Source organism: Phacochoerus africanus, chromosome 7 (genome assembly GCF_016906955.1).
Source record: "Phacochoerus africanus isolate WHEZ1 chromosome 7, ROS_Pafr_v1, whole genome shotgun sequence".
NCBI lineage: Eukaryota > Metazoa > Chordata > Mammalia > Artiodactyla > Suidae > Phacochoerus > Phacochoerus africanus.
Genome location: NC_062550.1, coordinates 33,004,636 through 33,028,405, shown reverse-complemented (window position 1 = coordinate 33,028,405; position 23,770 = coordinate 33,004,636). Strand labels below are relative to the sequence as shown.

General features: G+C 43.6%; 1 protein-coding gene across 6 annotated transcripts in view; it reads right to left on the bottom strand.

Moving 5' to 3' along the window:
* Positions 1–23,770, bottom strand: part of TBC1D30 (TBC1 domain family member 30) — a 95,518-nt gene that overhangs the window by 4,120 nt on the left and 67,628 nt on the right. For 4 of the 6 annotated variants that reach the window (XM_047787128.1, XM_047787129.1, XM_047787132.1 and 1 more), the window contains 4 exons: positions 19,923–20,028; positions 9,149–9,261; positions 7,015–7,154; positions 3,339–3,545 (listed from right to left, as the gene is read on the bottom strand). In XM_047787128.1, the coding sequence (XP_047643084.1) occupies positions 3,339–3,545; positions 7,015–7,154; positions 9,149–9,261; positions 19,923–20,028 (566 nt within the window). Of the gene's footprint in view, positions 1–2,580; positions 2,641–3,338; positions 3,546–7,014; positions 7,155–9,148; positions 9,262–19,922; positions 20,029–23,770 lie in introns of all 6 variants that reach the window. The other 2 variants (XM_047787127.1, XM_047787130.1) reach the window with 1 other exon arrangement.

Below are 23,770 nucleotides of genomic sequence, written 5' to 3'. Positions count from 1 at the left end.
TGTTTATAGTAGTGTTGTCGTCCTCCTATGGCCATGACCATGCCCCTGTTTCTGATGGAGCTTCAACACTCATGCCCCCAGAGATGACAGCTGCAGGCAGAAGTAGCAGGGAGAAGGCCCTGCAGGGTTGGTCTGGGAAAAAGGGGGGTGGTGGCCACGCCCACAGCTTGCAAAAGTTCCCAGGCCAGGGATCAAACCCATGCCACAGCAGTAATCAGTCACTGCAGTGACAGTGGATCTTTAACCCGATGGCCACAAGGGAACTCTGGCCCTGCCATCTTTGTGTGAACAGCCTTCCTGTCAAGTGGCTGAACCTTCTAAGCTTCTCAACTGCTGTATTCTATCTACCTCTGGTCACAGTCCGATTTTCATTGCAACTTTGACCACTATTTCCTCTCTACTCTATGTCCTACTATGTTCCTTGGTTACTTTACTGTCCCTGTGACTGACCCATCCTCACAGTTCCTCAACCTGCCCAGGTCCATCCTCAACCTCATCGCCCATATCTGCCGTGCAGGAGAAATAGTTAACTCTCACATTCTTCTGACTTTTCTAGCTCTCAGATCCTTGATGTAACTGTACCTGGTACAGAATCATGGAGATCCCTTGATCCCTCACTCTTCTCATAACCTCTCACCATCTCTTCGGCTCCCTTACACCCCTGTCGGCTAGATGCCTGGCTGATCACCTGGACCACACCTCGCCAACAACCACACATTCCAGGCATCGCTACCCCTTTATCATACATGTCTGGCAAAACATCACTCTAGATCCACAATTCACATTCTCCTTTCCAAAACGAGAACTGGTAACAGCTGCTGGGGGTGGGGGGAATCACAGAGGCATGTGGATTGATATCCCTTCAATCTCATAACTTCCGATTTCAGTAGGTCTTCAGAGCCGCTGTACGAACTTTCTTTCCCTGGCCCATTGCTTTCAATGGCCTATCCAAATCTTCATGATTTCCTTGAAGCTCCTACCCAACCTTCAACTTACTCCCAAGCAAACAACATTTCCTCCAATTTCTTCATCAAAACAGGAGTTATCAGGTCTGAAAGGCTGTGACTTCCTGTCCTCCCTAATCCAGGAAGCTGCTACCTCAACCACCATCCTTACCACCTTCCTTTAAATCTCAGAACCTGAGAACGTCCACCTCTAGTTCAAGTTCGATTTTTCCAGCTGTACTGCCAATCCTATCCTATACCATTACCATCCCCCATAAAACTCTGCTACTCAAAGTGCAATCCCCACCCAGCAGCAGTGGCATCGCCTAAGGGCTTATTGGAAACGCATAATCTCAGCCACCAACCCCCTGCCTCACCAGCTACTGAAGCAGATTCTTCACTTTAACAGATCCCTAAGTGAAGCATATTCACACTCAAGTTTAAGAAGCACTGCTCCTGAACTTTGCCTTTGAGCAACAGTCTCCCCCTAAAAAGAACCATATAAACCATGATCTAGAGTAGGGGTCAGCAACCTTTTCCTTGCTGGACCAGACTGTAAATATTATAGCCTTTGTACTGTGAAAGCAGAGTCAGAGACAATATGTAGACAATTGGGCATGTCTGTGTTCCAATAAAACTTTGTTTATTTAAGAAAAAAAACAGGAAGTGAGCACAATTTGACCCCCAGACCATATTTTGCTGATCCTTGGCTAAAATACAGATGCTGGGCTGATTTAATACTCAGTGATGATTATTCACCATCCCACCCAAAGCTTCTACAAGAGGTTGAAAAAGAACAATATAAAGAATCAGAAGATGAGGGTTCTGGCCCTTGCCTGACTAGTCATTATAGCTATATTATCTTAGACATTTGCTAAGAATTCCTGAACCACCACTTCCTCATTTTTAAAAAGGGTATAAGAATAGCTGCTCTTGCCTTCCTCACAGATGTGCTTGAAGGACAAATGAGGACATGCTGTGCCAGTGTTTTGCAAATTAAAGTATTACAGTTGTTAGTTTCTTTTGTGATTGCTTCTTTAATAATTCAGGATAAAGTAAGGATCTTCAAGAAGTTGCCTACTCCTCCTCGATAACTGGAAAGTAAATTCAGTTTTTGTGCAAGATCAGTCACATGCTCATAGCCTTCTTAAAAACCTGTCAAATTTGTGCATTGCGTAATTCTGGACAGGCATCATTTTCACCAGGACTTCACTTAGAAGAGAAACCAATTCCCAAATCAGCATATATTAAACAATAAGGCAGATTGTTCATTGGGATTTTTGGAATTTAAAGAACAAAAGCAGCTTTGACAATCCTTGGAAAAGAGCATTTCCAACAGCAGCACAATTGTGTTCTTCTCAGCAGACTCCCAAGACACTACTGACCATCAGCGAGGCACAGTAATGGCTTTTTCCTTTTCCTCTGATCACATCTGTTATATACTACCTAAATGACTAGTGAATAGCTTAATTTGCCAGTGCGCAGGTGACTAAATTCTGCTTTCAAATGCCTGAAATTTAGGAGGCCATAGCTGCACAATGTCTCGAGTCCAAGGATTGCATTCATGGCGTTGCAGCATTCTAATCATTTGTAAACCCTTCTCCACAAGCACACATAGTAAACACAGGTTGAATACCATTAATTGCCTGGTCCTTGGGACCTAAAAAGAACCCACAGTCTTTTTCTTCTTTAAAGCCTGATAAGAAAAAAAAGAAAAAAGAAAAAAAAAAGATGGAGTTCCCATTGTGGCTCAGTGGGTTATGAAATGGACTGGTATCCTTGAGGATGGGGAGGGGGGGAGTCAATCCCTGACCTTGCTCAGTGGGTTAAGGATCCAGTGTTGCCACAAGCTGCAGTATAGGTTGCAGATGCGGCTCTGATCCTGCATTGCTGTGGCCAGTAGCTGCAGCTCTAATTCAACCCCTAGCCTGGGAACGTCCATATGCTGCAGGTGTGGCTCTAAAAAAAAATGAAGATGCTATTAACTCCTGCCAGCTGCGCTGGTAGATGCTGGGCCACAGGGAGTGGTAATTCCCAGGCCATCCCGGGACTACGTGGTCTTCCTTTCACAGTTGACACAGAGCTGAAATTGACTCAGTCAGAGTTCCCGTCTTGGCGCAGTGGAAACGAATCCAACTAGGAACCATGAGGTTGAGGGGTTCAATCCCTGGCCTTACTCAGTGGGTTAAAGATCCGGCGTTGCTGTGAGCTGAGGTGTAGGTCACAGATATGGCTCGGATCTGACGTGGCTGTGGCTGTGGTGTGGGCCAGCAACTGTAGCTCCGATTAGACCCTAGCCTGGGAACCTCCATATGCCATGGGTGTGGCCCTAAAAGGCAAAAAAAAAAAAGAAAGAAAGAAAGACAAACTGATTCAGTCAAAGAAATACATTACCTGCCCTGATATACACCTGATGAGCCTGCTGCTGCTGCTTCTTTTTAATCCGAGAATATTGCCGCTTCAGGGCGTTGATATCTGTGGTCATGCGTTCCATCATCATACTGTTAAATGCTGCGTGGTATTCACTTCGGCAGGAATTAATCGCTCCTGGACTCAACTCTGCAATGTTATTGGCTCTCAGACTCTGGTCCCCATTTGGTTCTGTATGACAGAGAAGAGACAAGGAGATGGTGTCTCCGGAGGAGAACAGGACTAACTGGGGACTGACCATACTATATAACCTGGGGTAGTATCTTAACTGCTGGGAAATTCTAAGCCACCAAAAAAACACACACACTAGAATTTGTCTAGTGCTTGTTTTTATTTGGTCCTGAAAATATTTCTGCATTTTCTTGTGTTACAACTTTTTTGGCCATGCCCATGGTATGCAGAAGTTCCCGAACCAGGGACTGAACCCTCACCACAAGAGTGACCCAAGTCACTGCAGCGACAAAGCCAGAACCTTAACCTGCTGAGCCACCAGGGAACTTCTTCTGTATTTTCTTACTAGCCTAAGTGTGATGTGAAATGAGTTGTGTGAGTTCATTGTTTGATTTTACTACCACTTTGTGCATCATATGGACATAAAACCAGCTGTTTCCAGATAGAAAAACTTTGCCATCTTCTAAAATTCCCTTAGAAAAACATAACTCTAGGTAACTCTAGATAGCTCAGCTCAGAGTTAAGATTTCCATATAACTGCATGAGGATTTGTAAGGGATTCATAGTTTGCAGCGTTGAGTCAAACATTAAAAGTGAGTTTTTCTTATGTTAAAAATAGCAAGATATTCTATAAGATTATTAAGACTTCAGATCACGTTATCACTAGAAAAAAATGTTTTTATTCATTTAACAAGAAGTTCCTGACTGTCTACTGTATGTGCTATGTCTGATGTGGTTTCTGCTCCTATGACTCCTACAACTCGTAGATTTGTCCCTTAAATAAAATTGAGTTTACATAAGAAAGAGAAATAGGTCCTGTGTGAGAGTACGCTCACAGCACAGGTGAAAAGGAGATGAAAACAAGGCTTTCCTGACACAATATGTAGGAGTTCTCCTGTGGTGCAGTGGGTTAAGGATCCCGCATTGTCAAGAGAATGGCCCTGGTTGCTGCTGCAGCACAGGTTCGATCCCTGGCCCAGGAACTTCCACATGCCACCAGCATGACCAAAAAAAAAAAAAAGAACAAAAACCCCACAATATGTAAAACCTGCCTTTAAAAAAAAAAAAGATTAAGATTTCAAGCATCCTACATCTCTTGAATGTGTTATTCAAATAAAGACTGAACATCTGATAAACTTACTTTCTTTTTTACTGAAAATACTTCTATAAGGAGAAGAAAATTAAAAGTGGAACTGCTAAGCTAAACTAAAGTAAAACCAACAAGGAAGACTAAGGATGAAACTCAAGAGAAAGTGATCCTACCATCTAAGAGCACATAACTGCACAGAAAGAATAACAGGGGAAAATAAATGGGACACAGACTTAGACTATAGAAATGTAGATTCAAAAGGGTTAAAGTACATATTGACCCCTGGCTAGAAGCCAAATGCTAAAATTCAGGCAACAAAAGGCAATACAAAATCAATAGGACTCTTGTTGAGTTCAGATTTTTTTTTTTTTTTTTTTTTGGCTTTTTAGGGCCGAATCCATGGCATATGGAGGTTCCCAGGCTAGGGGTCAAATTGGAGCCACAGCTGCAGGCCTATACCACAGCCACAGCAACAAGAGATCCAAGTCACATTTGCTACCTACACCACAGCTCACAGCAACACCAGATCCTTAACCCGCTGAGCGAGGCCAGGGATCGAACCTACAACCTCATGGTTCCTAGTCAGATTCATTTCCACTGAGCCACAATGGGAACTCCTGAGTTCAGATTTTTAAAGGCCGTTTGAAAACATGACGGGGGCGGGGTGCATATCAAGGACCTACACACAAAACAGCGTGAATCACACCTTAAGCAGGCTAACACTCAAAACAAGCTAAAGCTTGGAAAAAATAGTCAAAACTTCCATGACCAAAAAAAGAGAATAAACGAACTAACAAGAAGCCTTCTAAGCAAGAGCAAAAATGAGAAAACAGCCCCGTGACTTTGAGAAGGAAATATAAAATCAGCAGATAGAAAGAGAAGGCAGAGGTTAATAATAACATCATTATTTCCGTCTGTCTTCTTTCAGCAAGGAGGATGGTCTTCAGACTAGAAGAGGTAGAATAAATGTCCTAAAGGGAGAGCTGCCACTCAAGATAGGAAAGAACATAGTGGGAGAACCACAAACTGTTTCAGGAGAGTTCATTGCATAGATAACATTCAGACCCCAGGAAGTCTATTCTCGGTAAGAAAAAATATATATATCTAGCACAGCATTCAATACACAGGACCACTTTTTAAAGAGTGATACTACCAAACTGCAGGACATTTAAAGTTGAACTTACAGAATATTAAAAGTTCTGGAAGGCAGGAGTTCCCTTCATGGCTAAGTAGTTAACAAACCTGACTAGGATCCATGATCCCTGGCCTCGCTTGGTGGGCTGGGATTTTGGCATTGCCATGAGCTGTGGTGTAGGTTGCAGACGCAGCTAGGATCCCGCATTGCTGTGGCTGTGGTGTAGGCTGGCAGCTCTAGGTCCAATTCGACCCCTAGTCTGGGAACTTCCACATATGGCAGGTGTGGTCCTAAAGAGCCCCTCCCCCCCAAAAAAATTTTTTTTAAAGTTCTGGAAGGCATATTTTAAGAAATTCTGGGAGTTCCCATTGTGGTGCAGTGGAAACAAATCCAACCAGAAACCATGAGGTTGCGGGTTCAATCCCTGGCCTCGCTCAGTGGGTTGAGGATCTGGTGTTGTCGTGAGCTGCGGTGTGGGTCGAAGACGTGACTCGGATCTGGCGCTGCTGTGGTTCTGGTGTAGGCCTGCGGCTACAGCTCCAATTAGACTGCTAGCCTGGGAACCTCCATATGCCACGGGTGTGGCCCTAAAAAGGACAAAAAAAGACAAAGAAAAAAGAAATTGTGAACTTGGACCATGGAAAAAGCTTCAGGGGACGTGATGGCTGTCCTCAGGACTTGAAGAGACATCCAGCAGAGGAAAGGAGTAGACTTGATCTATTTTGTTCTGAAGAGAAGAACTATTACTAGAACTGGTACGTGGAGGTTATCTCCTCAAAGCTAGAAACCATGGGCTAAGCAGAGGAAAGTAGCAGAACGTCTCATGCGATCCTGGGTGTCTGGTCACTGAAATTTAAGAAGAGGTTGCCTTAGTGTTTTAGCTTTAGAGGGTATTTCTATAGTGCAAAAGAAGCCAGTCTATAAAGCATTCAATTAAATTCAAATAGAATGTGGCAAGTATCTATTATACGCCAGGCTCTGCGCTAAGGAACTGAGCATACCAAGGTGAGTCAGGTGAGTGGGAGGCAAAAATGGTCATAAAGAAAAAAATATGTATTATGCATGCAACACAGAACAGAGAGCCTCACCTAATGAAATAAGAAAGAAGATACTTTTAATAAAGACCTTTAATAGTGGTAATCAGATTGAGAAACAACAGGCATTTATAGGACACAATAATAGTAATACCCTTGCTACAGTGAACCAACACATTGTGATCATCGAAACAGGTGCCACTTCCTTACCTTTAACCTGCTTTTGGTACTTCTGCAGTTCAGGTGCCAGGAGCCCACTGAAAGGTCCGAGACACCCCACTGCATTAGCAATGGCATCTTCATCGTCTGGGTCATTCTCCTCATCGCTGTCTCTAACCTTACTGTGTCGTCTTGAAAAACATAAAAAAAGAAGGAATATTGAAAAAAAAATAGTGGTATTGTTTTAAAATAAGTAGTACAGGAGTTCCCGTTGTGGCGAAGCGGTTAACGAATATGACTAGGAACCATGAGGTTGCAGGTTCGATCCCTGGCCTCAATCAGCGGGTTAAGGATCCGGCGTTGCCATGAGCTGTGGTGTGGGTCGCAGACGCGGCTTGGATCCTGCATGGCTGTGGCTCTGGCGTAGGCTGGTGGCTACAGCTCCAATTGGACCCCTAGCCTGGGAACCTCCATGTGCCGTGACAAAGGCCCAAGAAATGGCAAAAAGACAAAAAAATAAATAAATAAAATAAGTAGTACAGTCACATGATTTAAATGACATATGTAATTTATATAGAACAATATATATAATTTATAGAGAGAGAGATAAAGTCCATCTCCATCCCTCTCTACTTCTTTGCTGTTCTTGCCCTCACCTAATTCCAAGAGATGACCGCTATTTCTAGTTTCAGACATATTCTTCAGCTTCCTGATCAGTTAGATAAGCAAATATGACTATATAGCCTTTCTCCTTTTTTTTGGAAGTATTAGCTTAAAATGTATGAATACACTCTTTTACACCTTGCTTTTTATTCACCTAGGAAAAAACTTCTCTCCATATTCATACCCAGAGCTTCTTCCACGTCCTTTTTTTTTCACAGCTGTACTGTATTGTATGTATATATTATTGCATGCATGCATGTATTGTACGTGCATTATCATATGTATGTATGTACTCTATTATATGTATGTGGCCCATGTAATGGAACCAGGTTGCTAATGATGCACACTTGAGCAGTTTCTCATATTACACAATTATATACAATGCTGCAATGAATACACTTATACATACTATTTTGCATGTGTGCAAACATTTTTGTGGGATAATTTAGAAAGGTAGAATTGTTGGGTAAAAGGATAAATGTGTTAGTAATTTGGGGAAGTACTTCAAATCCTATGGCAATTAACTTCTCACCAGCAATGTGTAAGAGCATCTGTTTCCCTATAGCCATGTCAACAGCACATTAATCTTTTGAATTTTGATCAATCTGATAGGTGAAAAAAATAGAATCTCAATCTCACTGTAAGCTGCATTTCTCTTAGTCCTAATGATACTGCCTTTCATGTAAACTGCCTATTCCTATCCTTTTATCATATTTCAATTGGGTGGTCATTTTATTATAGACGTCTTTGAACTTTATGTATGAGAGAAATCAGTTACAAATGTTTTTCCACAAATATTTTTAGGTCTGCTTATGGAGGTTTTCTTTTGCTCTGTTTTGGTTTTAGCCATGCAGGGAAAGTATTTTCAAAGCGCTTAATTTTTTTTCCTTTATTGTTTTTTGAGTCAGTTATTAAAACCTTTCCAATTCCAAAAAACTAAAGACATCCTTCCGTATTTCTTTCTGCTAATTGTATTATTTCATTTTTTTCCCATTTAACTCTTTTGTCTACATTTATCCGGATATAAAGTAGTGTAAAGTAGGATTCTAATTTTACTTCTTTCCAGGGTGGGTCTCATTGGCCCAGTACCATTTACTAAGTAGTGTATCTTTTTCACTGTAGATGTGGAATCCCACATTTTCATATACTAAATTCCTATGTATGTATATTTGTCAACTTCTGGAGTTTACAGTATTTTAAAGTAGCCGATCTGTCCCTTCAGGCACCAGCTCTACACTTTTTTAATTACTGAGCTTTTTAATATTTGATATTTTTAAATAAGCTGTAGGGTTGCTAACCATCCCTTCAGTTTATATTTCAACCTTCTTCGGAAAGCACACTTTCAAAAAATCTCCCTCTGAAATTTAAGTCAAAACCTCTGGGAAAGAGATATTCTGATTTTCAGCACCAAATGACTTGGAGTGTATTTCTGGGGCTTCACGAATATTAAGCTACAATAACAAACTAACGTATTGAGGCTTCCATCATGAAAACAACCAAGAAAAAAAAAAAAAATTCTTACCCAGAAACTGAGGTGGGTTTAACTGCGGCTGGGAATGGCGTAATGTTGTAAGTATATTTTTCCCTCAGCTCGGCCAGTTGCGGGAAAGGGAATGGAGCCATAGAGTAAACCGTCTGAAAAACAAGAACAAAAATGCCCAGTCTGAAAGGGTGGCCTCACCTAGCTCTTAGCAATCCCACAAAGACATTCAAGTTTTATGACTTGGGTGTGAAGAGGCAGATTCTGCTCCTTCCATGTAGGTGGAGAGGTTTCACTTTAACATTGTTTTAGAGTCAAAAGCCTACTGATAAAACAACCGTGAGTCCTGAAGTCAATCCAGCTGCAACTGGGAGCTCCAACTGGTGAACATGGGGGCGGGGGGGGGGGGGGGGGGGGGGGGAGAGGAGGCGGCAAATGGGGGCAGTGTGACATCTTCCTGCTCATTTGATAGGTGGGTGATTTCAGAAATTACTTCCTTCACAAAGAACCCATCAATCTTCTTCATAGGTACGGCTCGTTTTTCAAAGCTTCCTGATGATTTTTATAGACATTAAATGTCAGCCTTCCAGATAAAATTAAGTCTAGGGGATGATCTTGTGATCACCTGCAAGCCTTCTCCAAAGACATCACCTTTTCAAATGTCTGTGGATGGGTTCTCGGTGAAAATTGCTAACTGCTATTTTTAGAGGGAAAAAAAAAGGAAAAAGTTGACAGGGTGTAAAGCATAGGCTGTTAGAAATCTATAAATAAAAATGGGAAAAGCACCTGTGCCTCCTCCAGAATTTCAAGATTATATATCATTCTACCAGCTGGAGGGAAATCATCTTGCTTGTTCTTTCAATTTTATTAAAAATTGCTCTAAACATATTTCTGCAATCATTCAGCTCGTATTCACCAGAAAATGTATACTAATCACACCACCTTTCATTTTTTTTCCAGAAAGCCACTCAAATTTTCTGATGACACTTTTCTAGGAAAATATTTTGAAGGGGTATTTTTTATTTCAGCTGGTTTATTTTTCTGAAGGCTTAAGAGACGTCTAGTATCTGCACAGGTAGGAAAAGGAGGGATGAAAGGGCTTCCTGGTGCTGCAGCCTCACCCCACAGCTCAGAGCCACCACCAGGACAGCCCACAGGAACTATGATTCTAAACATCCTCCCCAAACCCTGCGGCGTCCACTTACACCCTAGTGTAACATCCCAAGATTCTGAACGACGAAGTGTTGGCTAAAATTCCTTCCATGTGATTCTCCATTAATTATTACAAAAAGTTACGTAGCTTTTAGGGACCACAAACACCATCTCTAAGTTGTCTTATCGCATACATCCTTGATGACAGATGGTCCTCAACTTACAATGGTTCAACTTAAATGATTTTTCTGGAGTTCCCGTCGTGGCACGGTGGTTAATGAATCCGACTAGGAACCATGAGGTTGCGGGTTTGATCCCTGGCCTTGCTCAGTGGGTTAACCATCTGGCATTGCTATGAGCTGTAGTGTAGGTCGAGGACGCAGCTCGGATCCCGCGTTACTGTGGCTCTGGTGTAGGCTGGTGGCCACAGCTCCGATTGGACCCCTAGCCTGGGAAACTCCACATGCAGCAGGAGTGGCCCTAGAAAAAGACAAAAAAAAAAAAGATTTTTCGACTCGACAGTGGTGCAAAAGTGATACATGTTCAGCAGAAACTGTCCTTTGAATTTTGAATGTGGACTTTTCCTGGGATAAGAGGATACCCAAGATCCTCCCCTGATGCTGAAAAGGAGCAGCAGCCACCACTCCCGGGCAGTGACATGATCAAATGATTACAACTGTTCTGTACCTGGACAACCAGTTTGGTTTTCATGGACAGGTCAGTATTCAATAAATTACATGAGATAGTCAACACTTCAATATAAAATAGGCTCCATGTTAGGTGGTTTTGCCCAACTGCAGGCTAACGTAAGTGTTCTGGGCATGTTTAAGGTAGGCTAGGCTGAGCTGTGATGTTTGGTAGGTCAGGTGTATTAAACACACTTTCAACTTAAGATGGGTTTATCCGGATGTGACCTCAGCGTAAGTCCAGGAAGATCCGTGTACCCAAGAGGCCAAGAAGAAGTACGAATTTACTAACAGTTAGCTGTTCCCCCTGGAAAGAGGCAGAAGGCACCTGTAATTCCCACTAGTCTGGAGTGTGAGATTAAGCTGCTTCCTAGCCTCTCTGGGTCTCCTTTTTTTTTTTTTTCCTTCACTTTTTAGGGCCACACCCACGGCATTTGGAGGTTCCCAGGCTAGGGGTCTAATTAGAGCTAGCTGCCGGCCTACACCACACCCACGGCAGCATCAGATCCAAGCCCCATCTGCAACCTACACCACAGCTCATGGCAACACTGGATCGCCAGATCATTAACCCACTGAGCGAGGCCAGGGATCCAACTCACAATCTCATAGTTCCTAGTTGGATTCATTTCCACTGCGCCGCGACAGGAACTCATCTGTCCTCCTTTTCATATGAAAAAGGAAAGCCTGAAACTCCAGATGGTGATTACCTCTGAGAGGGGAGGGGTGGTGGGGTCAGAGAGAAGTGTATGAGGGTGTCCACCTGCCTGTTTAATGTTTTATTTCTTGAGTTGGGTCATGGGTAAATTTTGTTACATTTTTTTTTTTTTTTGTCTTTTTGCTATTTCTTTGGGCCGCTCCCGAGGCATATGGAGGTTCCCAGGCTAGGGGTCGAATCGGAGCTGTAGCCACCGGCCTACACCAGAGCCACAGCAACCACAGCAACTCGGGATCCGAGTCGCGTCTGTAATGTACACCACAGCTCACAGCAACGCCAGATCCTTAACCCACTGAGCAAGGCCAGGGATCGAACCCGCAACCTCATGGTTCCTAGTCGGATTCGTCAACCACTGCGCCACGACGGGAACTCCTGTTACATTATTTTAATACATTTTGTATCCCTGAAATACTTCATACAGTTTCATTAGTAACAATGGATGGCATAAACGCTCACCTTCTCTGACCCCACAAAAGTTGCCTATAGCTCATGGCCCAAGAAGATGTTTCATTACCAGCATAGAATTCTTCCCTCCTGCTCTTGCGATGTGTCTTAGCTCCACATACCCTTCTGTGGGAAATGGAGAGATGTGAAATCCTCTCTTCAGCACCCTAACTTTGGGTCCTGAGCAGGGCACCTCTGCTTGGGCCTCAGTACAGCAGCACCAGTCTCTGAAACCTCAAACGGGATCACACTGCTGGGCCAAGAGTCAGCCTACTCCTCACCCGTGAGACTTTTCTTCCTTAACAATTTATAAACTTGATTCAGATCAGAAGAAACCCAAACCCGATGCAATGAATAGCATGGTGACCACAGTCAATGATACTGTCTTGTGTGTTTGAAAGTTGCTAAGAGAGTAGATCTTAAAAGTTCTTATCGCAAGAAAAAAAAATTTTTAATTTGTAACTACGGGAGTTCCCACTGGGGCACAACAGTATTGGCGGCATCTTTGCAGCGCCAAGAGGCAGGCTTTGATCCCCAGCCTGGTACAGTGGGTTAAAAGACCCCACTGTTGCCGCAGCTGCAGCGTAGGTTGCAACTGCAGCTCAGATCTGATCCCTGACCTGGGAACTCCATATGCCATGGGGCGGCCAAAAAAAAAAAAAATTGTAACTGCGTATAGTGATGGATGTTGGCTAGACTCTTTGCGATCATTTCACAATATATGCGAATATCAAATCGTTATGCTGTACACCTGAAACTAATATAATGTTATGTGTTGATCATATCTCAATGAAAATAAAGAAACCCATACCATTTGGGTTTCAAATTTAAAAGATGAAGTTACTAATGCTAGGAATTTCAAAATTCTCTACACACGAAGCAAGATGGCTCATTGGAGAAAATTAGTACGATGAATAGCTGAAGATTCACTTGTGTTTTATTCTTTCCAGCTTTATTAAAATTTCTCAGGAAACTCCCCTGGCCAGCCTCATGAAGGAAGAGTATAAGAAAAGAAAGGGGGAGTTCCCATCATGGCTCAGTGGTTAACAAACCCAACTATTATCCATGAGGACTCGGCCCCACTCAGTGGGTTAAGGATCCAGTGTGGCCATTAACTGTGGTATAGGTTGCAGACACAGCCCGGATCCAGCGTTGCTGCGGCTGTAGCATAGGCTGGCAGCTACAGCTCCAATTAGACCCCTAGCCTGGGAACTTACATATGCCTAGGGTGCCTAAAAAGCCTTTAAAAAAAAAAAAAGAAGAAGAAGAAGAAGAAAAGAAACAGAAGTACATTTTGCCCCTACTCTGTCCCATCCTGCCCCAGGGTAAATGGTCTGGGCTCTTACTAAGCTCCCTCAAGGCTCACTCAGCTAAAGACACTGGACACAAAAGAACCCAGGCTCCACTGACCTTTCATTCTCTATTTCCAGTCTTCCTTTATCATTTATTTTTAGTTAGTCCCTCAAAGAATAAATTGGTCTTCTTGAAACAAATTTGTTTATAGAACTTCACATATATTCACTCACTTATTTAAAGGTGTCAGCGGGCATATTTATCCCATGAAGATACACCATACACCACGACAGTTCTCAGGGTACCTGAGAAGCTCCAGGTTTCAATTGCATAAATCAGGGATTTACAACAGATTCCAAGAAAGGAATTTTAACTACTCACTTTAGAGCCAAAGTATATATATAGCACACTCAAAGTATCTTAGGGTTAGAAAGGAATTTAGACACAATTTAGTTCAACCTCCCTCCCAGGCCGGAGTTCCCTCTAAAGCATTTCCAACAGATGGTCATAAAGGCTCTGCTTAAACAGAATTACAGGTGCACACAATTTTGCAAGGCAGACTATTTCATTTTTGACAGCACGAATTCATCAAACAATATCCTTCTATTGGACAAGCATCCTCAACCATGTAATTTCCACTCCATCACTGATAGAAAAAAAGAGAACAGTCCAAAGGCAGATGCTGCTTCATGGCAGAGCTCTCCTCAGGGAACAGTCAATTATTGATAACCACTTTAGCTTAGGTTTTTCCAAGCACCTAAAACCTGTCTATTAATTGCAACTAACTTTTGTCTATATTACATTCAACCCTTCTCTTTATTGCCCTCAAAGAATTCATGAGAGACTTTGTCAAAAAGTCTTACTGAAGTCCATATACACTATTTCATCAGCATTCTTCCAATCTCTTTTTCTAACACTATCCTTTTTTTTAAAAAAAATGGCCACTGCTAATAAAATAAAAGAGCGATGTGATTTATTGGGTGGAAAACCCAGTACACCATTTTGCATGTGGCACCGAGAACTAAAAAAAAAAAAAAAAATAGGGAAGACCAAACAGGGTGAATCCTTTCATCTCTTCAATTCAAAAATAAAGACCTTCTCTGCCATCCACATTTTTCATCTGGAGTCATTTCAGTTTTGCTGACAGATTTAGGATCCATTGTAATTGGATTACAGCCATTGAATTAAGTTTTTAAGAGTGAATACTGAAAAGAGAGGGGCTTGAAATCATATTCAGCATTTCTCTCCTTAATACTCTATCATGTCAGGAAAAATCAACCAGTCTATTTACTGCCCAAACTACCAACACACATTTAAACAGACATTTATATTTAGGTACTGCTGAAAAGGAATTGTATTTCTCTTTTTCAGTACAGACATGCTTTACAAGAAACACGAAAACATAAGTTGTACAAAACTGGGCTCAGTTCATCTTCACCAGATGTTTTCCTCCGCAGGAGAAATGCTACTAAAATAGAATCTAATCATTCAAGCCACAGCCTACGTTTTTCCTTCTAGGATTCTCTCAGAGCAGAGTACGGGGGCGGGGGGGGGGGTTCTTTTTTTTTCCTAATCCCTAAGATTGGAAATTCCTAGAGGACAAGGACGGCATATCTCAACATATCTATTAGTTCTGGCAATGTTTAAACTTTCAGTGAGATAAAATGATGCTCTTGCTTCTAAAGGGGATTTCATCTTTTAGAAAGCCATGTTTTGAGTAAGGTGGAAGCTCTGTGCTGGGTGGTGGGGAAAAGCACTAGGCCAGATAACGAGCTTGGGTCCCAGTTCTGGGTCTGTCTCTAGACGACCTAGGAATTTGGCAAGATGCTCTCCTCTGTGCCTTAGCTTCCTCTCTGTAAAGGGACAGAGTGAGGTGAGTAGACCTTCAAGCTTCTTCAAACCAGTGTTTCCCTAAGTGTTATCTCAAAGCCATTTGCATCAGAACCACCTGTGGGCCAAATACCTGGCTTTTAATACATTCCTGAGATGCTGCAAATACACTGTCAAGGTTGACAGTGTATTTGCAGCCAAGTGTATTCTTAGCACTATGTTAGGTGTTATGGGGAATACAGGGTAATAATACAGAGCCCCTATATTTCATTAGAGATAAGAGTAACATATTTGAAAAAAAAAAATACCAACCGTATAAAACAACTTTTAACACGCATTATGTCAGTTGTTGGAAATCTTGAGTTCTGAAGGAGTCGGGAGGCGGCAGCATAGATAACAGGGGCTGGGGGGCAGGAGGGCGACAAGACTGGGTGGGACCCAGTGGGCAGAAAGGATTTTGACAGAGAAGGTGTCAGAGGGTACCACAATCCCCATCATAGGGATGGGTCCAGACCACAGGGGGCTGGGCGGGGACAGAGCTATGGCAGAGCAGTAGGTTCTGGCTATGAGGCACTGGGGAGTCCCTCTGGATCAGTTAGGAAAGGGGCAGCCGAAGAAAACCTCCACTGCAACCAGTGACGACCAGCCCACTTTCCTCGCCCCATAAACTAGCCCTCTTCTTCCTAAGCCAGAAACTTATGGCTGCCCTTGTCTCCCCCTTTTCTTTCTCCCGCAACCCACGTCCATTACCATGGCCAAGCCTGGTCACTTCACCTCAGTACTACCTCTGTTCCCTTCATTCTTCTACCCTTCACTCCTCCTCAAAGGCCTCCTGCTATCAGGCGTGACTCCTTCAGGCCCACCCTTCACAGAGCTTCCCCGTAGCTGACATTAGACACTATTGAGACCATTTCCCTCCTCTTCTTAAGACCTCTCAGACCCACGGCTCTTCTTCTTCCCTTTCCAGAGGCCACACAGAAGCCCAAGAACTCCAGCAAGCATAACCTCACCACCATTGCCCTGAAGGTCAAGTCCACACTCTTTTGTGTGTGTGTGTGTGTGTGTCTTTTTGCCTTTTTAGGGCCACATCCAAGGCATATGGAGTTCCCAAGCTAGGGGTCTAATCAGAGCTGTAGCCATCAGCCTACACTAGAGCCACAGCAACATAGGATCTGAGCCACATCTGCACCACAGCTCACGCCAACGCTGGATCCTTAACCCACTGAGCAAGGCCAGGGATCGAACCCGCAACCTTATGGTTCCTAGTCAGATTCATGTCCACTGTGCCACGACAGGAGCTCCTAAGTCCACACTCTTTACCATGGGTTATGGTCTTCCCTCTCTACCAAAGTCATTGTAGCTTCCTACCCAACCATGAAGGCTTTCACTGCTGATGCCTGGGCTCATGCTGCCCCCTCACGAACTGCCTCTCTGCTCTGCACCGCTGCTTCCAACACCTACAAACATGTCCTCACACGGGAATGCACCCACGCATACATACACCCATGCATATACACACACACACACACACACACACACACAGCCTGACCTACTCCTATTCATCTTTAAAGGGAAAACCAGACATTAATTCCCTCAAGGAAATCTTCTGACAGAGAGAAGATTTATGCTCAATAAATATTTGGCGACGTTAATACAGGGCTTAGAAAACTTGGCCGAAGCATTTTATTTACTGCAGTTAATGACGAAGAAGCATGGAAGGTCTCAGGAAGAACCACACAATGACCACATGCAGTAAGTGTGGACAATTACTCTGGCAGCAAAATGCGGACTGTATTAGCACAGAGGACCCAGGGAGGAGGGCCATCATCTGTGAGTGTGGTTTCATTCGGCAGAAGTTTATTGAGAAAGAGAAGGCAGAAAGGTAGTCGAGGGCTCTCTATCGGCGTTTGCGTAATGAATTGCCAGATGTCTCGTGCAGTGCTAGCAAAAGGCAAACTGCTTCATGTTACAAGCAAAGCACAGTCCCCGTCCTCAAGGAACTGAACGTATCACTGGGAAAATGAGACAGAGCCTCAGATCAAGGGAGAATGTGATGAAGGCTCACGGGATTTACACGGAAAAGGTCGTGGTGAGTCAAGGACAGAGAGGCTTTGAGTTGAAATGATCACGATGTGTTTCCCGAAGCAGGTGGCATCTGAATGGGGACTTTCCCAGGGAGGCAGGCCTGAAACACGTGAGGGGAGAAGAAAGAGACTGAACAGAGAGCAGAGGTACAGAGGAGGCACAGTCCCAGGCATTTCTGTGAGCACGGCCATCAGGGTGACTTCACTAGAGTAGGTCAAGGGTGCGAAAGGGAGGAATGAGAACCATGACTGAGAAGACCTGTCAACGCCAGACAGTCCGCGGCACGGGATGATACACTGAGAAGCCCAGGCTCCGCGAGGCAGGCAGTGAGTTGTCAGTCCCTCAAGTTTCATGAGTGAGGGAGAAATGGATGAGTTCTCAGAGTCCAGCTTCGGGCACATGAAACAGGCAGTTCTGTAGGATGTAAAAGATCTCATACGTGGAAAACGCCAAGCGTGGCGTTGCTGTTGTGGCTCAGCAGCTTAAGAGCCCGACATGGTGTCCTGAGGATGCGGGTTCTGTCTCTGGCCTCGCTTAGTGAGCTAAGGATCTGGCGTTGCCTTGAGCTCTGGCACAGGTCGCAGATGTGGCTCGGATCTGGTGTGGCTGTGGTGTAGACTGCAGCTGCAGCTCTCAGTTAACCCCTAGCCTGGGAACCTCCATATGCTGCAGGTGCAGCCATAAAAAGGAAAAGAGAGGAGTTCCCGTCGTGGCGCAGTGGTTAACGAATCCGACCAGGAACCATGAGGTTGCGGGTTCGGTCCCTGCCCTTGCTCAGTGGGTTAACGATCCGGCCTTGCCGTGAGCTGTGGTGTAGGTTGCAGACACGGCTCGGATCCTGCGTTGCTGTGGCTCTGGCGTAGGCCGGTGGCTACAGCTCCGATTCAACCCCTAGCCTGGGAATCTCCATATGCCGCGGGAGCGGCCCAAGAAATTGCAACAACAACAACAACAGACAAAAGACAAAAAGACAAAAAAAAAGGAAAAGAGAAAACACTAAGTGTGGACCTTGCACAGAGAACCACGTTCAATAACAACGCACTTCCCTCCGAGAAAAAATGAGTGAGGAAGCTGTGGCCCAGATGTGTGAGAGGAGTTGGAATCAGAGCACAGATGTCAGGAGCAGAGAGAGCACATCCTTCCGAGACAGGAAGGAAGGAATTTAAAAAAGAAGAGATGAGAATGCAAAGAAAAGTTGAAATGAAAAATATCAATTGGAGTTTCTGCTGTGGTACCGCAGGTTAAGGACCTGGCATTGCCACAGTTATGGTGTAGGTGGCAGCCACAACTGGGGTTCAATCCCTGGCTCAGGAACTTCCATATGCCACAAGTGTGGCGCACACACACACACATGAAAAAAAGTGTGTGTGTGTGTGTGTGTGTGTGTATCCAAATGTTCAGGGAAGTTGTGTCAGGTGGCATATGGAAGTTCCTGGGCCAGTATTTTCAATGAATTGTGTAGCTGTTTGCTAAAAGTGGGGGATTCTGAGATGGAGCTGGGGGTGCCAGGAAAGGAGCAAAGGAATGGAACCTCTTCACTTCTCAAGTCCTAAATCAGGGCCTGAGACTTTGTTGTCTAACTGGGGGCCCAGCACCCAGAAGTGACCTCAGGCATGGAATCCAACATGAAAGCTAAAACCAAGAAAACAGAGAGATAAGCCCCAGGGAAAGGAGGAATGAAGGCCCAAGGACAACCTTGGACAAGACACACTGCTGGTCTGTGAGCAGGAGGAAGGAGAACCAGGAAGAGAAGCGGCAGTCAGAAGCACAGGAGGAGAGTGAGAGGAAAAACGCCTTATAGAATCTAATGGAAGAGAGAGAGTTAACAAATCAGCTGTCTCTTCTACATCCACTGCCAATTTTAATGATTTGGTGAACATGAGGTTGAGATACAGTAACATACCAGAAAATAACAAAACCCTCAAGTCTTCACTTATGATCCATATGTAATAATATGAGTTGAAAATGTGGGCAAAACAAATAAGCCAAAGTGCTGATGAGAATGATTTCCCTTTTAAAAGAATGTGTGTGTGTGTGTGTGTGTGTGTGTGTGTGTGTGTGTGTAAAACACAGCTTATACGTGGCACATAAATAATAGACAGCATACACACACACACACACACACCTCTATATGTATGACTGGGTCACTTGACTGTACAGCAGAAATTGACAGGACACCGTGAATCAAATACAATTTAGAAAAAGAATAATCTCCTTTTTACCCTCAACAATCCCTTCCCCAAAATAATTATTTCACCCCATAAGTCTCCCTTTAAGGCTAAAGTATCAGATTCAGGATAAGCACTTCATGAATGGTGGTGAGACGGGGGAGGTGTGCTGATAGTTTTTTTGTTTCTTTTGGTTTATTTTTGTGTGATACTTTATGATTCTTAAGAACACAGCTGGAATGAAAGCTGTAACAAATATCCATTATGCATTTCTTCCCTACCTTGTGATGCACATTTTTATCAAATTATATATAGACTCTTGGTCCCTTGAAAACCTAAATCTGAGGACTGGACAAAAACATTTCTCAAGACCGCTGCCCTGGCACTGCTTGCTCCCACGGTACTGGGTTCCCCCGAGCAGGCAGGGTATGTTACCCACTCACCTGCATGAGTTCATGGCTTTCCAGAAGATCATTCTCCAGCATCTCCTGAGTAAGGCGCCCCATGGTGCTGTAGAATTCATCTGCTGTTTCACAACATTCTATCTGCCTGAAGAGAGAAAGGACAGAAAAAGGAATTGTTTAGGACACCTACGCTGTCTGTTATATATGTGCCGCAGGCACAAGCTGCATTTTTCTCTTGCCTTCAAATCAACCAAATTAGCAATCAACTAAAATAAAAATCCAGAGTTCCCATTATGGCTCAGTAGAAACAAACCCACCTACTATCCATGAAGATGTGGGTTCAATCCCTGGCCTCACTCAGTGGGTTAAGGATCCAGCATTACCACAAGCTGCAGTGTAGGTTGCAGACGTGGCTTGGATTCCAGCATGGAGGCTTGGATCCAGCGTTGCTGTGGCTGTGGTGTAGGCCGGAAGCTGTAGCTCTGATTCAACCCCTAGGCTGGGAACTTCCATATGCCACACCTGCAGCCCCAAAAAGTAAAAAAAAAAAAAAAAGAAAATCCTAGGCTACACTCACAGTACAGCCTGTTGTAGGCAGAGGAAATATTAAAAAAAAAAAAATACGAAGGGCAACGTAGAGGTACTTAATTTCAGGTTGAGTTCCTGTCTTTGCTATACTGCTCCCCAGACTCAGCCCCATCTGTGGCATCTTTAATGTTTCCAAGTGACACAATCTACACATCAGAACATCCATCACTGATGATAAATAATAACTAGGAAATTGGGTACCAAGAACAATGGTCCCCTGCAAGGAATCTGGTGCTCTTGATCTGGAAACTGCAGTATCCTCAATAGACTGAAACCAAACCATGGTAGAATTGAAAGATGGAAAATACAAGAACTTTATCTGCATGTCGCACCAGTTCACAGGATATTTTCACAGTAGTTTTATCAGCCCTTCTCGGGACACTGCTGCAAGGTGGCGATTACACTCTGTTTCTTGCATTTGGTTCAACGTGTAAATAAAGAATCTGTCACTTGCCATCCTGTGAGATAGGTGAGACTTTAATCCTTCTTCTGGAGGGGAGGGCAAAAGGAATAATCCAAAGCAAAGAGCACTGTGGACTTGTTTTATCTATTACAGCATTCTTCATATAGGCCAAATATGTGAATATATAATATATATAACTCTCTTTGCCCACCATTAAGACATACTCTGGCATCTGCCAGTGTTGGGAGATTTCCACAGAGCTGTCCAAAAAAATATACGATAACAGGAAACCTTTAGGCTCCGCAGTGCTGTTCAAATCTCACTGCCACAATCATGTAAATAAATAAGTGAAATGAACTGTTGAAGTGTTATTTCGAAAAGAGAAGCATGTGGGTATACATGAAAAAGTGATTACGTTGACCCTGCGGTGAAGGGTGAGGAAGAGAAATAATGCTTAGGGAAGTTTGGAAAAATGTTCTACAAGTCGACAAAGAAGAAAAGGGATTCCTAAGATGTGGATCCAAGAGACAGCAGACCTCACCGGGGGAACTGCGTGTAGGTCCACAGACCAGGGCAGGGGAGCTGGCGAGAGTGGAGGGTAGAGAGATGCAGACAGCAGATCGCAAAGGCCTCACTGAGCCCCCTCAGGACAGGAGTCCCTGAACAGCCTTTAGTAGGGAGAGTGGAAATAGCCGCGCCCTTGGCAAGGGCACGCTGGAAGTGGCATGGCAAGTGTGGGATACAATGCAGAGGCCAGAAAGGACAGTGCCAGGCAGGGGGCAATGAGGGAGGGGGCTGAGGCAGCCAGATCAGAGAGGAAAGGCCACGTGCAAGAGACGCCAGTGGGGCTGAGCTGATGGTCTACAGCCTACGTGTTCCGCAAGTACCCTTGGTGTGTACAGAGAGGAAATTTCACATTGCAGAAGCAAAGTGAAGGGAGGGGGCCCCTGGATAACCAGGTGGAAGGCCCCTATGTTACTCAGGTACACATAACCTGGAGATCACCTGTATGCTGTTTATGATTTTTCCAGTGGAAAGTCTGTGGGGAAGATTACAGGAATTGGAGTCAAAGAGATCCAGGATGAAGTCCCAGCTCTGCTACTCATTGGCTATGGGATCTTGAACTAGTTAATGACCTGTCCTGGGATACTCTCCTCACTTGCAAAAACAGGGAGAATATCCTACCTACTTCACAGTGTTGTGGGGAGAATCAAATGAGGTAATGCGTTTAAAGCTCCTAAAGTAATACTTCAGACAGATACTTCATGTTATGTACTGGTTGCCTTAAACCTTTGCTTCACAAGTTGTATGCTCAAAACATGTAGAATTATACTGAGCAAGACTCAGAATACATTTAAAATTCTATCAGTCTGATTCATAGATCCCAGAACTTTATCAACGGGAGCCACTTACAATCAGTAGAGTCACATTATCAAAAGCATAGATTATACAGCCAGGGTACCGGGGTTGAAAAAATCAGGCCTTTCCACTTACTAACTGGATGCTTTAGGACAATGGACTTAACTACTCTGTGCCTCAGTGCCCACATCTGTAAAATGGGGTGATAAGAGTACATACCTCAAGGGATGATAGTAAGGACTAAATGAATTAATTTTACATCTACAGTACTTAGAACAATACCTATCCATTGCAAGCACTCAATGAAGGTTGGATTTTTAAGTGTAGTTCTTATTATTTCAACAGTGGGACATCCTTGGGATGACCTTGTGAATAAATGCTGATCCTACAGATAACAGATAGATGGGAATAAAATAAGAACCACCCCTTTCCTTCCTTCCTTCCTTCCTTTCTTTTTCTAATGGCCGCACCTGTGGCATAAGGAAGTTTCCAGGATAGGAGGTTGAACAGGAGCTTTAGGTGCCGGCCTTCACCACACCCAACAGCAATGCTGGATCTGAGCTGCAACTGCAACCTATGCAGCAGCTTGTGGCAATGCCAGATCCTTACTCCACAGAGTGAGGCCAGGGATCAGATCTGTATCCTCACAGACGCTATGTTGGATCCTTAACCCTCTGAGCCATACCAGGAACTCCGAGAAGCACCTCTTTTCAACTCTTGCCTTATAATTAAGAACTAATAAAAAGGAGACTATAACTGAGTCAGCATACAGTAACGCACCTTAGTATTTTAATCCTATTAGTAATTATCACGCCAGTTAGAGTATGATAGTGTTTGATGAGAAACCATCAAAGATCAAGGAGTTTATGAGGTGTAGAATAGGTTGGAAATACGTGACTAAAGAGGTGGATGTTGGAAGAAAGTAAAGAGATAAGTAAATAGCACAAAAATAAAATCTCCCACAGATGAATTTATTTGCCTAGGGAAAAGTAATACACAATAAAACAAAGGCAAAGGAGGTAGCAATGTGACATTTAAAAATACTTCCACACAGGACCTAATCAAACTGACAAGATTTTGCACAGCAAAGGAAACCATAAAACAAAAAGACAACCTATGGTATGGGAGAAAATAGTTTCAAATGATGAAACTGACAAGGGCTCAATGTCTAAAATATGCAAACAACTTATACAGCTCAACAGCAAAAAAAAACACCCAACAACCCAACTGAAAAATGGACAAAAGACCTGAATAGACATTTCTCCAAAGAAGACAGACAATGGTCAACAGGCACATGAAAAAATGCTCAACACTAATTATTAGAGAAATACAAATCAAAACTACTATAAGGTACCACCTCACACCAGTCAGAATGGCCATCATTAACAAGTCAGCAAATAACAAATGCTGGAGAGGGTGTGGAGAAATGGGAACCCTCCTACACTGTTGGTGGGAATGTAAATTGGTACAACTACCATGGAAAAACAGTATGGAGGTAACTTAGAAAACTATATATAGACCTACCATATGACCCAGC